The sequence below is a fragment of the Tympanuchus pallidicinctus genome, unplaced genomic scaffold (genome assembly GCF_026119805.1).
Source record: "Tympanuchus pallidicinctus isolate F22 unplaced genomic scaffold, pur_lepc_1.0 scaffold4, whole genome shotgun sequence".
NCBI classification, from domain to species: Eukaryota; Metazoa; Chordata; class Aves; order Galliformes; family Phasianidae; genus Tympanuchus; species Tympanuchus pallidicinctus.
In genome coordinates this window covers 14366820-14380082 of record NW_026294758.1, presented here as the reverse complement: position 1 = coordinate 14380082, position 13263 = coordinate 14366820, and the positions used below count along the sequence as shown (strand labels likewise).

General features: G+C 38.2%; 1 protein-coding gene and 2 non-coding genes across 4 annotated transcripts; all 3 read right to left on the bottom strand.

The window, feature by feature from the left end:
- Positions 1-1624: 1624 nt before the first annotated feature.
- On the bottom strand, positions 1625-4002 carry LOC128089293 (cytochrome c oxidase subunit 7C, mitochondrial). 2 transcript variants are annotated; one of them, XM_052700557.1, is made up of 3 exons: positions 3841-4002; positions 2669-2814; positions 1625-1712 (listed from the first exon to the last, which is right to left on the bottom strand). In XM_052700557.1, the coding sequence occupies exons 1-2, from the start codon at positions 3913-3915 to the stop codon at positions 2698-2700; spliced, it is 192 nt and encodes a 63-aa protein (XP_052556517.1). In that variant the 5' UTR covers positions 3916-4002; the 3' UTR covers positions 1625-1712; positions 2669-2697. The 2 variants fall into 2 exon arrangements, with proteins under 2 accessions (XP_052556517.1, XP_052556516.1); XM_052700556.1 differs by having other exon boundaries at positions 2686-2814; positions 3841-4001.
- Positions 2242-2303, bottom strand: LOC128089818 (small nucleolar RNA Z39). Its single transcript, XR_008210691.1, has one exon. It is a non-coding gene; the product is annotated as a small nucleolar RNA Z39 (small nucleolar RNA).
- LOC128089819 (small nucleolar RNA Z39) lies at positions 3263-3326 on the bottom strand. Its single transcript, XR_008210692.1, has one exon. It is a non-coding gene; the product is annotated as a small nucleolar RNA Z39 (small nucleolar RNA).
- Positions 4003-13263: the final 9261 nt, after the last annotated feature.

Sequence of the window (13263 nt, the reverse complement as noted above, 5' to 3'; positions counted from 1 at the left end):
CTATAAGCACATTCAGCTTGCTGATCTGCAATAGGAGGCAACACTTCGGAATCTAGAAGCTTCCATTTTGACTTTTGCATAATAAGGTTCATCCAGGTTTCCTTCAACATCTCCTGAAAGAAGTCCCAACACCATGACCAAGACATGGCCACCTTTTTACATTCCTAGTGTCACATCACTACATTCCCGCCACAAACACACACTCTTTGAAATGCAATGGCACTTAGCAAGGAACAAATTGTGCATATATGTATATCACCATGATAAATTTTTGCCAACTGAATCCTTCACAGCTTAGCATCTTTCCTCAGAATCTTTTCTTCAGTCACTCCTCTCCAACATTTATTTAAATTACCGTGTTGCAGAAAGGTTCCTTTTAACTTTACTGACAGATTTGGTAAAACAGACTATTTTCTACTTTTCCCAGCTCAGTCTCTTCAAGTGCCTTTAAAATGCTGTTGACTGGCATCAGTAGGAACAAGAATGTAGTACCCAAATATTGTAGTTACAACTAATGTTTTATTGTTCACATATACTTTTCTGCTTATGGTATTTGATGAAATTAGTATTAGCACAATTTGAGCAAAGCAACCTCTCAGTTCAGTCACTGACAGATATTACAACCTAAATTGTATACTGTACTACAAGCTTATTATACTACAAGGGTTTTACAGAGGAAAATAAACATCACTCAAGGAAAGCAACTCATAATACTTACCAGTTAAAAGCATTATTCACAAAAGTCAAGTAACCATTACTGGGTTATGCCAGTGCCTTTCAGACACTGTATTTAGCCAACAAAGTAGTCACAAGAAAAGCGTGCAGGAGAATGACTTCCTTCCCATGCTGACAAAACTGGTAGTTTATACATCGTACTCCTTCCTGTTGCAAGAAGTTTCTTAATCTTGCTAATCAGCACTTAAGATTGCTTTTGGTTAAAGAAGCCCGATGTTAGGCAGGATCTTGCATGCTGAGAATACAAATGCAATCTTGCAGTTATCAATTCTTTCCAACACCTACCAATTTGAAGTACTATCCTATTAAAGTTTTGATAAGTTATACAATTTTTATTATCGATGCATTTTCTAGTTGGTGTTGTAATTACTGCTGCTAACTGTGTCATAGCTACGTCCCAACCTGAGCCTAAAGACAACTGAAATGCGCAGGGCAACGCTTGTGTTCCTGCTCAAGACAGTGCCACATACTAATGAAATACCGTAACACAAGCTCCCCAGAATGAGTGAGTATAGAAACAAATAAATATTCTTGTCAGTCTGAAATACTGAAAATAGAAATTCTGCAACATGGATTTACAGTGATAGTAGTAATGATCAAACTTGATGACGCACTTAATGGCAATGATCTATCCAGGTCATTATTTTCAGTGTAGTCTGAACACTATCAAAGACCACACAGCTTTGGCTGTGTTGGCTCTGTATCCAGCCAACTAAAATTTTTAAGCCCAAATTCAATTTTGAGACTGGATTTTTTCTTCTCCCTAATTTAAGAACTAAAAAAGTTAGCATTTAGCTTAATGTTAACACACTGCAAGTTGAAGGGTTTCTCAGTACACACTGGTTTTAAAAAGCACTTCAGCAGTTTCACAAAATACACCATCCAGGAATTTCAGATTTAAATTTTATTTAGACATATCCAGCATGGTACACAACTGCAGATATTTTTTCCACTTAAGCTGCTGTAAGACTTCAACTCTGCAAGAAAATACACAAGAATTAACAAGTTTAAGAACTCTGTATTACATGTGCATCTAGTAAAACTTATAAAAGCATAATTTAACTTTGATAAAACCATAAGACTGGCAAAAGAATTACACAGGTGATATGAATGACTTTGCAACTTATTCCAATTGAGATTTCACTGATAATTATTTCCTTCCAAAAACTAGCTCATGCAACCCAGCTCCTCAAAAAAAAAAAAAAAAAGAAAAAAAAAAAACAAACCACATTTCTCAGATTAGAAATAACTGGTGCTATTAATTCTGTAAAGTGGAATAAATTCAAAATAAACTAAAACAGCCCTCCACTGTGGCATGCTTTCAGAACAGAAACAATGGCTGAAGCATGTTTGGTCTATCAGTATCATTAGCAAGCACCAGTTACCAAAGCACCTGATGTTAATTTCCTTATTTTAAGTGCACTCCGCACCGTGTCGATGTTGTAATTGTTCTGAAATGGCTGAACTGAAGCTGAAGATTTTTGTTTTCTGCTGAGTTTTATCTGGCACATCAGAAAGCGTTTACAGTATCACAGATTCTCATACTGCTTCGTTCACATCATATATGCCAGATATCTTTATATATTATGTGATGTACAGCTTTGTTTTGTCAAAGATGGCTATTTATTTTACAGTTACTGTCCAAATCAGCTGGACTTCACTACCAGTGAAGCTCACTACCAGTTAGACCAGTTGCAGGCTATAAAGGCTATAATCAAGGAGGCTGACATTTGGGGATCTAAGATTCACATATCAATGACTTCAGTACTCCAGTAAAGCTAACTGAAGCCCATGCATCATTTCAGTTTAAATGGAAGTGCAAACCACAAACTGATATAAGTAAGAAGACTGTGAGATGCTGTAAATGAGGTTAGACTCTTCCATCCTCAGATTAGTTCAGTTTCTACTATGCTAGAACACCAAAATCATTTACCCACTAAGTGTACATACAATTTTTCCCCTTCATTTCTTAAGAAGCTGATGTCTGACAATAAAGAAAGGAGCAGCAAATCCACTTCCAAAGAATGCACACATCATTGCCAGCAACCGCCATTTGTTGTCCACAGAAAATGGAAGGTTCTAGAAAAGAAACATAGATGTTTGTTCTGCAATCAATATAACACACCTTAATTACTTCTTAAGTTACATGACAATAGTAAGAAGCCCAGAGCACTAACACAAGAACTACAACTGATAATAAAAATGAATCCCCCAACCATTACCCCCTTCTTTTCATGTCTAAAGACCCAGTCAGTCATTACAGTAGCATGGATATGACCTCTGGAAGTTGTTTTGTCCAACACCCTTCCAATTCATACATAGGCCAAAGGAAACTGGCCTGCTCAAAACCTTGTCCAATCAACTGTAAATGTCCTAAAGTCCACTGCTTACTATACAGGCCCCACAATATCTCCATGCAACCTGCTTTAATAGTTAACCATCTTTGTAAGAAAAACTGTATTTCTCAAGGTAAGTATAAATCTAGTTTTTAGATACAGAATTCAAGAGAACCCTTGGAGCATAATGGCACATCAGAAAGCGTTTACAGCATCAGCGTTTCTACTCAATACTGCAGAGCTCATCATCTGTACCACAGAAGGCTACAGAGAAGGACACTGAAGTCACTGCAGCTTGCTTTGCTGCAGTCATTAACAGCAGTACAATGAAATTGCATAGCAACTGCACTAGAGAACAGGCAATGGGACAACTACAACTTGGCTATTCAAGGCCTGCAAGCCCAATTACATACAAAACTCTGTAGATGATGGGCCACGCTCACCTTCAGCAAACCTGCCACAGGTCGGGCCTGCACCTGACCCCACTTGTGCTTCTGGCCATAGCAGGCCTGGACCGCCCCCTATGCTGCACTGAGGGCACCTGACTGACGAGGCCAAGACACCCTGCTAAGCCTGCCCGCGGGCCACTAGCGCCGCGTCTTTCCCGTCTCCTGCCTTCCTTCCCTACCTGTTCCCCCTCAGACTACAACCGACAGCTGCCCGATCTCCATCCTTCCCTTCCCCCGCTTTCTCCTCCCCCTCCAGGCCCATTCCTGCCCGCAATCATCAGACCGTCCCGCAGCACTAAGACCTCCTTCCCGCACAGTACCTTCCCAGGCCCATCCTCGTAGTGAGTCCTACGGAGGACAGAGGTGGTGAATCTACGGACGCCAGCAGCCAGCATGGTACCGACACGGAACACAGCGGCCTCTCCCCTGTACGACCTTCCCGCAGCACGCACGGCGCCCTCTGGGACTGGCGGAAGTGACGACACGGAAAAAGCTACAGCGCACTCAGGGGCACGATGGGAGCTGTAGTTATTCGCAACAAAATCACGTGGTCCTGAGCGGCAGCCTGCGATTGGACGCGCTCCGGGCCTCGGAGGCGGGGTTGTGCCGCCCGCGTCCTCCCCGAGCGCCATTTTTATCGCTGTGGCATGGGATGGGGGAGGGTAGAGGGTATGAAGTGGTTCTCTTAGGTGTGGGCGGAGCGGTGCGAGCGAGCCGCGCCGTTGGTGAGTTGGGGGCAGTTGCACGCACGTTTAGTATTTCCAGCTGCTACCGGTATATTTTGGCATATTTTGCTATATTTTACTTTGAAAGTGACACTTGAATTCTGGCACTACAAAATAAACATCCAAAGAAACCCAAACTCATTCTGGTTTGGAAAAAACAGATTTTTTTTTTTTTTTTCTTTCTACTCTGTGTAAGGAAAGAGATGCAAACAGGACGCCACGCTCGTTTACATGACACATCTCAGCCGTGAGACGTAGCTCCATGCGTTCCTAGCTGCAAAGTCGTTTCTGGGAAGTAGAATAAGGCATAAATAGATATTGCATTTGCCACTGAAAGAAATTTTAAGTGGGAGTGTAGCCCAGTCATTAGTAATTTTTTTTTTTTTTTTTTTTTTTTTTTTTTTAGGTCATAGATTTCTCTTATAGATTGTGAGTATTATCTGATTGTGGCTGTTCTTTTTGTCACAAGACCACACAGGCCTTGTGCTGCATGCATCACAACAACAGTGAATTCAACCTAAGGAGGTTGTGAGTAACAACACAAATGATTCATTTAAATCTGGCCTCTTCTTTTTTGAGTGCTTCATTACTCCTTGACCATTAATTAGCAATACAGATCTCTTGCACACATTTTTCCCATTTAGTAGTGGATTTAGTTGTTATTTAGTTAGTCATGTTTCAGATTTTTTTTCCCACTGTCTAGTTTTGTTTTTAATTTTATGTATAATAGTTTGCAATTCTTTTTGTTTTCTTCATTTGCTAACTCTGAAGTGTTTTGGAAGATGCTTTCCTCTTTTTGCTAACTTACATTGCTGCTTAGCTCAACCAAATCTCTTTTTACACATTCCTAATTGTAATTAATTCTGCAATGGTACTTTAATTCTTTTACGGTAGTCTGCTTGCCCTCAGTGGTCACCACGCTACAGGAGGATACAATTCCTGGTATTTTCCCTTTTTAACATGTTGTTCTTTTTAGGCAGCTCTCTTCTGGCAATACGTAGTGTTTGTTGTTGCTGAGTTGCTGCTGAGTAGAGGTGTGAAGATCAGCATAACACAGCAGATCCTCAGCAGTGTGATTTTGAGCTGAGCCAAGATCCTTCATATCTCTCAGGACCAGGTAAACGGTTCCTTTTTTTCTTGTCGTTTCCTAGGCAGCAAATGTACGAAAGCCATCATTAGCGCTGTTTAAAAATGTATTCTCTGCTTAACATCACAAGTCTACTCAGGGATAATTTTAGTCAGTTCAGTTGCAGTTCTTGTCCTAATGCTATTGTATTTATTTATTAATTAATTTATTTATTTTCTTTGGCATAGGGCAGACAGTGTTGTCCTGCTGGTAGGGTGACTCAGTGATACTTTGCAGTTAATGTATTTTGACCTCCCAAGCATACGCGTTTTGTGTTGCTCAGTAAGGCTATTACTTTCAAGGATAGATACTAAGCAGTCTGCAGTAGAAGATATTAATCACTGTCAGAGTTTAGCCACTATCTTTCATATGTATACTGCGTTATGATACTACAGTGTTTTCTTGATTGACTTAATTCTGAGAAGTTTGTGATAGAGTTAGGTGTTATTTACTTTAAGGTTTGTATTGGATATATCCACACAGATTTGTTTTAGAAAGGACAAAAGATTCAGTTTCTTGACTTTCAGATATTCCAGATATCTTCTACATGACTTCTACAATGATACAGTTAATAGGCTTTTATTAGAAATACTACTTTAATCCTAGAGCTGGTATCTTGCAGATCTTCTCTATGCACACATAAATCAATGTGAATTTTCAAGAGGAATTTCATAACTGGTGAAGAAATTTGTACAACTCTCGCTATGCTTTCAAAATGCGTACAAAGAAATGAAGTACCTCAGCCCACTAAAAGACTACAGTCATGCTATTCAGTCCAGGATTTGAGAAAACCATGCACTTAGAGTTTAGAGAAACAGACTCAATTGCCTTTTTGGCACAGGAAAGAAAGAAACTGCCTCTCAAACTATTAGAAGTATGATGGATAGTAATTATAGAGAGGATAATCAGGTGGCAGAATGGATTATTACTATCTAGGTAGCTAATGCTCCACTGGGTGTCTTTGTAAAAACACTGTCTAACTCACATACAATGGTAGGGCTTGTAAAAGGAATTACAGGGTGAAATTTCCTGGACTGTGAGTGAGAGTTAGAACAGATTATTACAGATGGTTTTTAAATCTACAAATCTCCGAACCTAGTCTTTCAATGCCTATCCAGCTTTCTATATCTACAGTTCTTTTCTTCTTTTAAGAAATCTATTAATATAATTGCTTAGATTTCTAGGGTTATCTTTATCTTTAATAATGTATTGCATATTTCTGCTTTTGAATATGATTTGCTGCTAGATTATTTCAGGTAATTCTTTCTTACTGCCATTCACTTTTCAACTGAAAAAAATTTATTTTCTTGAACTGTAAGGAAAAATGTAAGTAAGAAAAAAACAGCAGGTAAATGAAGTAGATAATTGTGAGTGCTTGGCTTTTGTGATCTTGAAGAACGAGGCACAGAAGCTTATCATGGCATTCAGATATAGAGATATCACTAAGGTACAGGTCGTAATGTTTTCTTCAGTCTTGTTTTAAGAGTTAAGGAAACAGATTTTGTTCAGTACTGGAATTGTATGTGGTTAAACTGTATGCCCTTCATTGAAACATACTAGTATGTATTCCCAGATTTTTAGCAGTATCGCTGATGGAGATCTCAGATTACAAATGAACTGTTGTGTAAGGCATGTATGAGTATAGTTTATATAGTAATTAGTAGATTATAGTAATTTGTCTTACGTATGTGTAACAGGCCTATTTCTTAGCAAAGTGAATATTCTGAAATTGAAAAATATATATCAAATATAAAATGAATAGTACTATTAAAATAACATGGGAATCGTCAACTGAAAGCTGAAGTGACAGTATGCAAAGTGTCAGAAACACCTGAATTTTACACAATCAAAGTTTGAAAACCTAGGAGTGAAAGGAGAGAATGTTTTAAAAAAATATTTCTTTATGAAGTTATTTTCTTATTCTTCTTAAAAGTACACATAGGTCATTGGATAGCGAGGTAGAGTAGCAACTGGAATTTTGTGGAAATGGTTACAATTCTGTTGTAGGTACTGGTGATATAAGGATCTTTGTGGGAGAAGGTCACTGGGAGGAGTAGCATCTTCCATTGTTTTGTTATGGGCGTAGTTCTTAAAAGTAGTTAAGCTTTCAGAAATACATGTTCTCTTTCAGGTCTGAAACTGATGGAGTAACTTCTGAAGACACACACAGACAAAACAATTTTTGTAAGACAAAGTTCAAAGAAAACCTTTTTTTTTTGTCAGGTGTTTTTTGAGTAAATAATTTCACAGAATCAGTTCACTATGTACCAGTGAATCTTACGTTGGCCTAAAGAAAGGTGTGGAACATCTGTAAAAATTGGAAACTGGAAATGATGGTGATGGAATTCGTGCATTTATTTGTGCATGTTTGAGTTTAAATTGGCAAAAAGTTTTGGTGCTGAATACAATTATCTCTGGAGGTCCTTTCCAGCTCCTACAATCTTGTGATTCTGTGATTTGGGATTAGGACATATGAAAATTATTGTATACACAATTTTTTTATTTTAATTGAGTTCCAGATTTTTAATATCCAGTGCAGTTATAAATTTTAGTTTTCCATTTCCTTGATGACACTGAAGATGTTACTGTGGTAGTTGTTAAAATATTTTGTGATTTCATATATTTGAGTTTATTGTAGTATCTTATGATTCTGTAATCTTGTAAGCAAGAGGATAAAATCACAGGGATTTCTTTCTGTACTGCAATATCTCTACAGGCAAAAGTTTCCCTGACTCTCCACTATGAGGTGCCTTTTTTTTCTTTTTTATTAGTCATTACTTCACAGATGCAGCTCACTTTTTCCTTTAGAACTGCACGTTAACAACATCTTACAATTAACATATGCAGTTAAGATTACTGTTTTCAATGTGAGTTGAAATAATTCTTTTTCTCTGTTTGTTTGAAACCTGAGAGGGAGTCTGCATCTAAATTTGATCTGTTTGCTCTGATGTACTATTAGGATTGTAGGGAGAATTAGCCCAGTTAAAATATAATTCATACTCTTAAATCATGCTGAAGTGCCAGTATGCACAGCATTGTGTTTCGTAAGCAAAAAAAGAGTGACAGTAGCATCTGTAGAATTAAGAATGTAAAACTCCCTATTTGCTATCATAGATACCACAACACAATTAATTTATGATTACTTGAGAACCATTGTAATTGCTTGCATTTTGAACTATCTTTGAACAGCGTCACTGTAGATAAAACCTGTGAATGAAGAACTGTTTCTGGAGATAGGAATTTTTGGGAACCCTGGCATATTTACCCTAAACTTTCTTGCAGATGTAATGGTCAATTTACATAGCTGGTAATAGCCAAAATTGTCTTTACTTTTTCTGCCTTATTAGTGCTCGTTTTTTACATAGTGTATCAAAGCATTTCTGGATGAAATTTCTTTTTTTCATCAGATTAATTTGAAGCAATCTTACTTTGCTTCTCTAGTATTGTAACAGGGCAGTATATATTCATTATAGTAGTTTAAATTTTTGATATACTGGGCTGATTGAAAAGTCTGCTGGAATCCATAAATGCTGTTGAGTTTTGAAGCTGGTCTTCAACCTATCTGGTTATTTTATTTTATTTTATTTTCTGTGGGCAGTTAGAAGACTAAATTACTGCATTATTGGTGAATTAGAAAGAACTCATCTGTGTACAAAAAGTAAACTGTTTTATAAGTGTTAAAATGATACCACATATGTGGTATGAATGCAGATCTTACTGGCAGAAAGAAGTGCCCTGCATCAATGCAGATATTCCCTTTGAGAGCACTCTGAATAATTTCAGCTATTTCACTTCCACGCTTATATACTTGTGTGCAAATTACAGCAATTATATAATCCAAAATACAGGAAATTACAGTTCCAATACATATTCTTTAATTAAAAAAAATGCACCAGCTTGTAAGTAGCTACTTCAGTACTTGATGGTGAAATATTGGTACCAAAAGGGAGTGGGTCCTAAGAACAACCTCCATAATTTTACCTAGCGTATTGAGTTTTTCACTTTATTCAGGCTTTTGTCTTGGCTTAACACCTATGTGAGACTAAATATTATATATGTTTGTGTGCCTTTGATGAAATTGGAACCCTCTGTCCACTTTCAAAGATACTTGACAAGGGATGCTACAAAATTCATGTAATTTGCCAGAAAAGAAGTGACAATGCATAGAAAGAAAAAAACTGGAAACATTTGCCTACTTTGATGAGGGTTTCTGTTGTTGTTTGAAGTCGTGGTAACTGTGTATTCTGTGTGATTACCTGGGGAGTTAATTGGGTGTATGAGGCTGTCCTTGAACATTAGGTGATCCTTTTGAGTCTAACAAGGGGAACTGGCTGCGCTCAGGCTTCTGAGAATAATGGGAAAATTGGAGTAATTCACTGTGAGAGTTTGTGTTTGTGGAGGAACGAAGAGTATCATTAGTGTAACCTCTTCATTCTGTGCTCTTTATTTATTTTGTTAAGGAGCACAGGTATTATGAGGAGTGGCTGAGGGAACTGGGATTGTTCAGTCTAGAGAAGAGAGGCTCAGGGGAGACCTCATTGCTCTCTATAACTCCTTGAAAGGAGAATATGATGAGGTGGAAGTCAGCCTCTTCTTATGTGTAAGTAGCAATAGGAGGAGAAAAGAGTGGCCTCAAGTTGAATCAGGGAAGGTTCAGTTTAGATATTAGGATTTTCTTTTTCCTTGAAAAGAGTGGTTAGGTGCTGGTTTGGGCTGCCCGGGATGGCTGTGGTGTCACTGTAACTGGAGTTGTTGAAGAAATGTTTAGTTGTTGTACTATGGGACATGGTTTAGTGGGGAAATATTGGTGGTAGCTGAATGTTTGCACTAGATTTTGGGTGTCCAACCTTTTGGCTTGCCCGGGTCACATTTAGTGAATAGAAATTGTCTTGGGCTGAATAGATGTAAGTTGCTCCAAAAGTAATGCTTCCTATTTTATTTCCATGAAAACTATAATAGATACCGAGAGTGCAGTAATGCTGTTTTATAGAGGAAATTCTCAGCTGCAAAACACTATTCTTCAACTACCATCAGTCACCGTTACCTATGTATTTTTGTCAATGATGAGCAAGAGCCTGCGTGACCTGCTATTACCAGTGTTGAAATACACCACGGGCCACCTCACTATGCTCACATTCGCTGTTTGGTTTCCATAAGACATTCAGCAAGTGTTGGTTAATGTCAATGTGTGCCATTTTTTCCACATGGAGAAATTCAGTGACACACTTCTCCATGCACACTTCCACGTCAGATGCTGTCTGTCAAACTGCTCCTTTACTGCCGTCTGTCGCATGACAACAAAATGTAAGGGAGTATTGTTGCCTCTGCTGTCCTACCACCAACATCCACCTCTGACATTGTGGTCCAACATCATAAACTAAGAGGCTTTACTTTCGGAGCAGCCCTCTCAAAATATACAATATCATAAATATGTAAGTAGCAAAACATTTTAAATATTTTTCTTAGAACATTAAAAAATAGAGAGAGAGTGGAACACAGCCATAGAACTAGTGGGATATTTGACTTTGTTTTTATGAAACTAACACACCAGTCTGGTTTGATAGCAGAGATTGCAATTCTTAGTGAAGTCTGAAGGTGTTTATCAGAGATTTCTGATGAAATTTTACTCTTCCTCCTTTACTTCATCCTTGACAAAAGTTGTTCAAAATGTGTTTACTGCCATAAAATGATGCGAATAAGGCGTGAATGGGAAGCAAAAGGCATTTTTCTCTGCTAATAAAGGGATATGGAAGTCTGGTAAATAGATGAGAGTAGATTTTTGAGTTGAATGTCTGATTGCAACTCTATACATTCCATTTAAAAAATTATAGGTCTTGTATTCACATCAAGTGAAAATGGTCTTGCAAATGTAAATTGATAGTTTTTTTATTGGCACTCTTCAAACTCTAAGCTGTGTAGTGTGGTTGACACACCCAAGGACTGGGATGCCATTAGAGAGAGAGGCTGAAGAGTGGTCCCAGGAGAATCTCATGAGGTTCAACAAAGCCAAGTACGAGGTACTTGCACCTGGGTGGAGGCAAACCTATCAGTACAAGCTGTGGGATGGAAGGATTAAGCACAGCCCTGCTGAAAAGGACTTTTTTTGAAGTTTTGAAGTACTAGTGGATGGCATGCTGGACATGAACCAGGAGTGTATCCTTGCAGCTCAGAAAACAAGCTGCATCTTGGGCTGCATCCAAAACAGTCTGGCCAGCAGGTTGAGGAAGATGATCCTGCTCGTCTGTGCTGGTGAGACCTCACCTGGAGTACAGCATTCAGATGTGGAGTCCTTAGTACAGGAGGGACATAGATCTGTTGGAGCCTGTCGTCAGGAGGGCCACAAAAAATGATCCAAAGGATGGAATTAGCTGCATTTTCATTGCTTTTTAGAGCCTTGTGTTTAGCAGTATATCAAGAAGTATATCAAGTGACGTGCCATCACTTGAGTCAGTATTGCCAGCTGTGCTGGGCCATACGCGGCCTGTTGAAGTTGGATGTAAATTCCAACGGTAGTGATTCTGTGATTTTTACTTTGTCTAGCAGAGAAGGAAAAGGCAGGAGACTAAGCTGTTAAAAATTCTGAAAATACATGTAGTATTATTACTGTTACTCAAAATCTTGCTGGCTGCAGAGCTTTTTCCGGAGTATGAGATGGGAATAATCATCTGCCACAGCTTTTTATGTGTACATCATCAAAGGTGCTTTTGGCAATAGGCAGTATGTTTATTGATCTGGAGTGAAACTAACTGAATTTAGAACTGTGTGAAGAATTGGAGAAACTCATGGGTGAGGTTGGCAAGGATGTTACAATATCTGCCCTCATTGTGAATACCCTTACAGTGTGAGGAGAATGTAAGCCCTATGGAAAGAACATGGCCTACTGAGAAGTGATCAAATCCTTTAGATACTATTCAGCTTCCAGCAGATGCCAGTATACCCTTGCACTGAGAATAAGTTGGGACTGTTTAAGGTTTGAGGGGGCAGGTGGTTGCAGTTGGAAACTATGTTAGGCAGATAGCTGTGAGGGCTGCTTGGAAGCTTGCCTGCTGCGAAGGAAGTACACTTAATGAGGTGTCTAAGTAGCTTATGTATGGAGGGGGAACTTAGCACTCATGTACTGTATTGGTGCTGATGACACAGGAAAGACTGAACCTGGGAGACTGAACTAGCCCTAATACTCAGGAATCTGACATATGATAGTCTTCATAATAGTATTTTAAGTACTACTTCTGCTGTTGCTGAGTCTTGGCAGGCAGGCAAAGCTCTGATTTTGTTAGACATGAGAGGAGAGACCAAGGCAGATGGTTGTTAATTTGAATGGGAAGTCTGAAAACCTTGGTTGATCACAGATCACAGGCACATTATCCCTTGGTGTTTAAGTTGATTCAGTATTTTGGGAAAAGATCTTGTTAAAAAAAAAAAAAAAGGAAGTGATGGTGGAGGAAGAAATAACTTTTTTATACTCTTTATAAAAATATATGTCTTTAAGGGATAAACTTCATTGGACCAAAGCACTTACATCACTATTTACTGTTTTAAGAACTTTCAGCATACACTCTCTGAACTGACATGTTCAGAAACTTGTAAATACTCATAACCAATAGCTCTTTGTATTATTAATGTTCTTTCTTTAATAGCAGTAGGTTGCTCAGCTGTTAAGCAAATATTGCTCTCATTTTTCTTGTTCATGTGTTGTCAGACTATAAATTCACTCATGACAGTTTGTTCACACAGCTTTTAACTGTGTTTTACAACAGGACTTTGATATAAGAATAGTAGATGGTGTTTCTAAAAAGCATTTTGAAATAATTTAAGCAGATATGTCACTGTTGAGAGAAGGTAAAATTATGTTATTTCAATTTTGACACTGAAGACTTGAAAAGTCTTTAATA

Coding starts and splice junctions, on each gene's coding strand:
- LOC128089293 (XM_052700557.1), bottom strand. CDS start 3,915: ATGCTGGCTGCTGGCGTCCGTAGATTCACCACCTCTGTCCTCCGTAGG. Junction 2,815..3,840: donor ACGAGGATGGGCCTGGGAAG/GTACTGTGCGGG, acceptor TTTCTTTTCTAG/AACCTTCCATTTTCTGTGGA.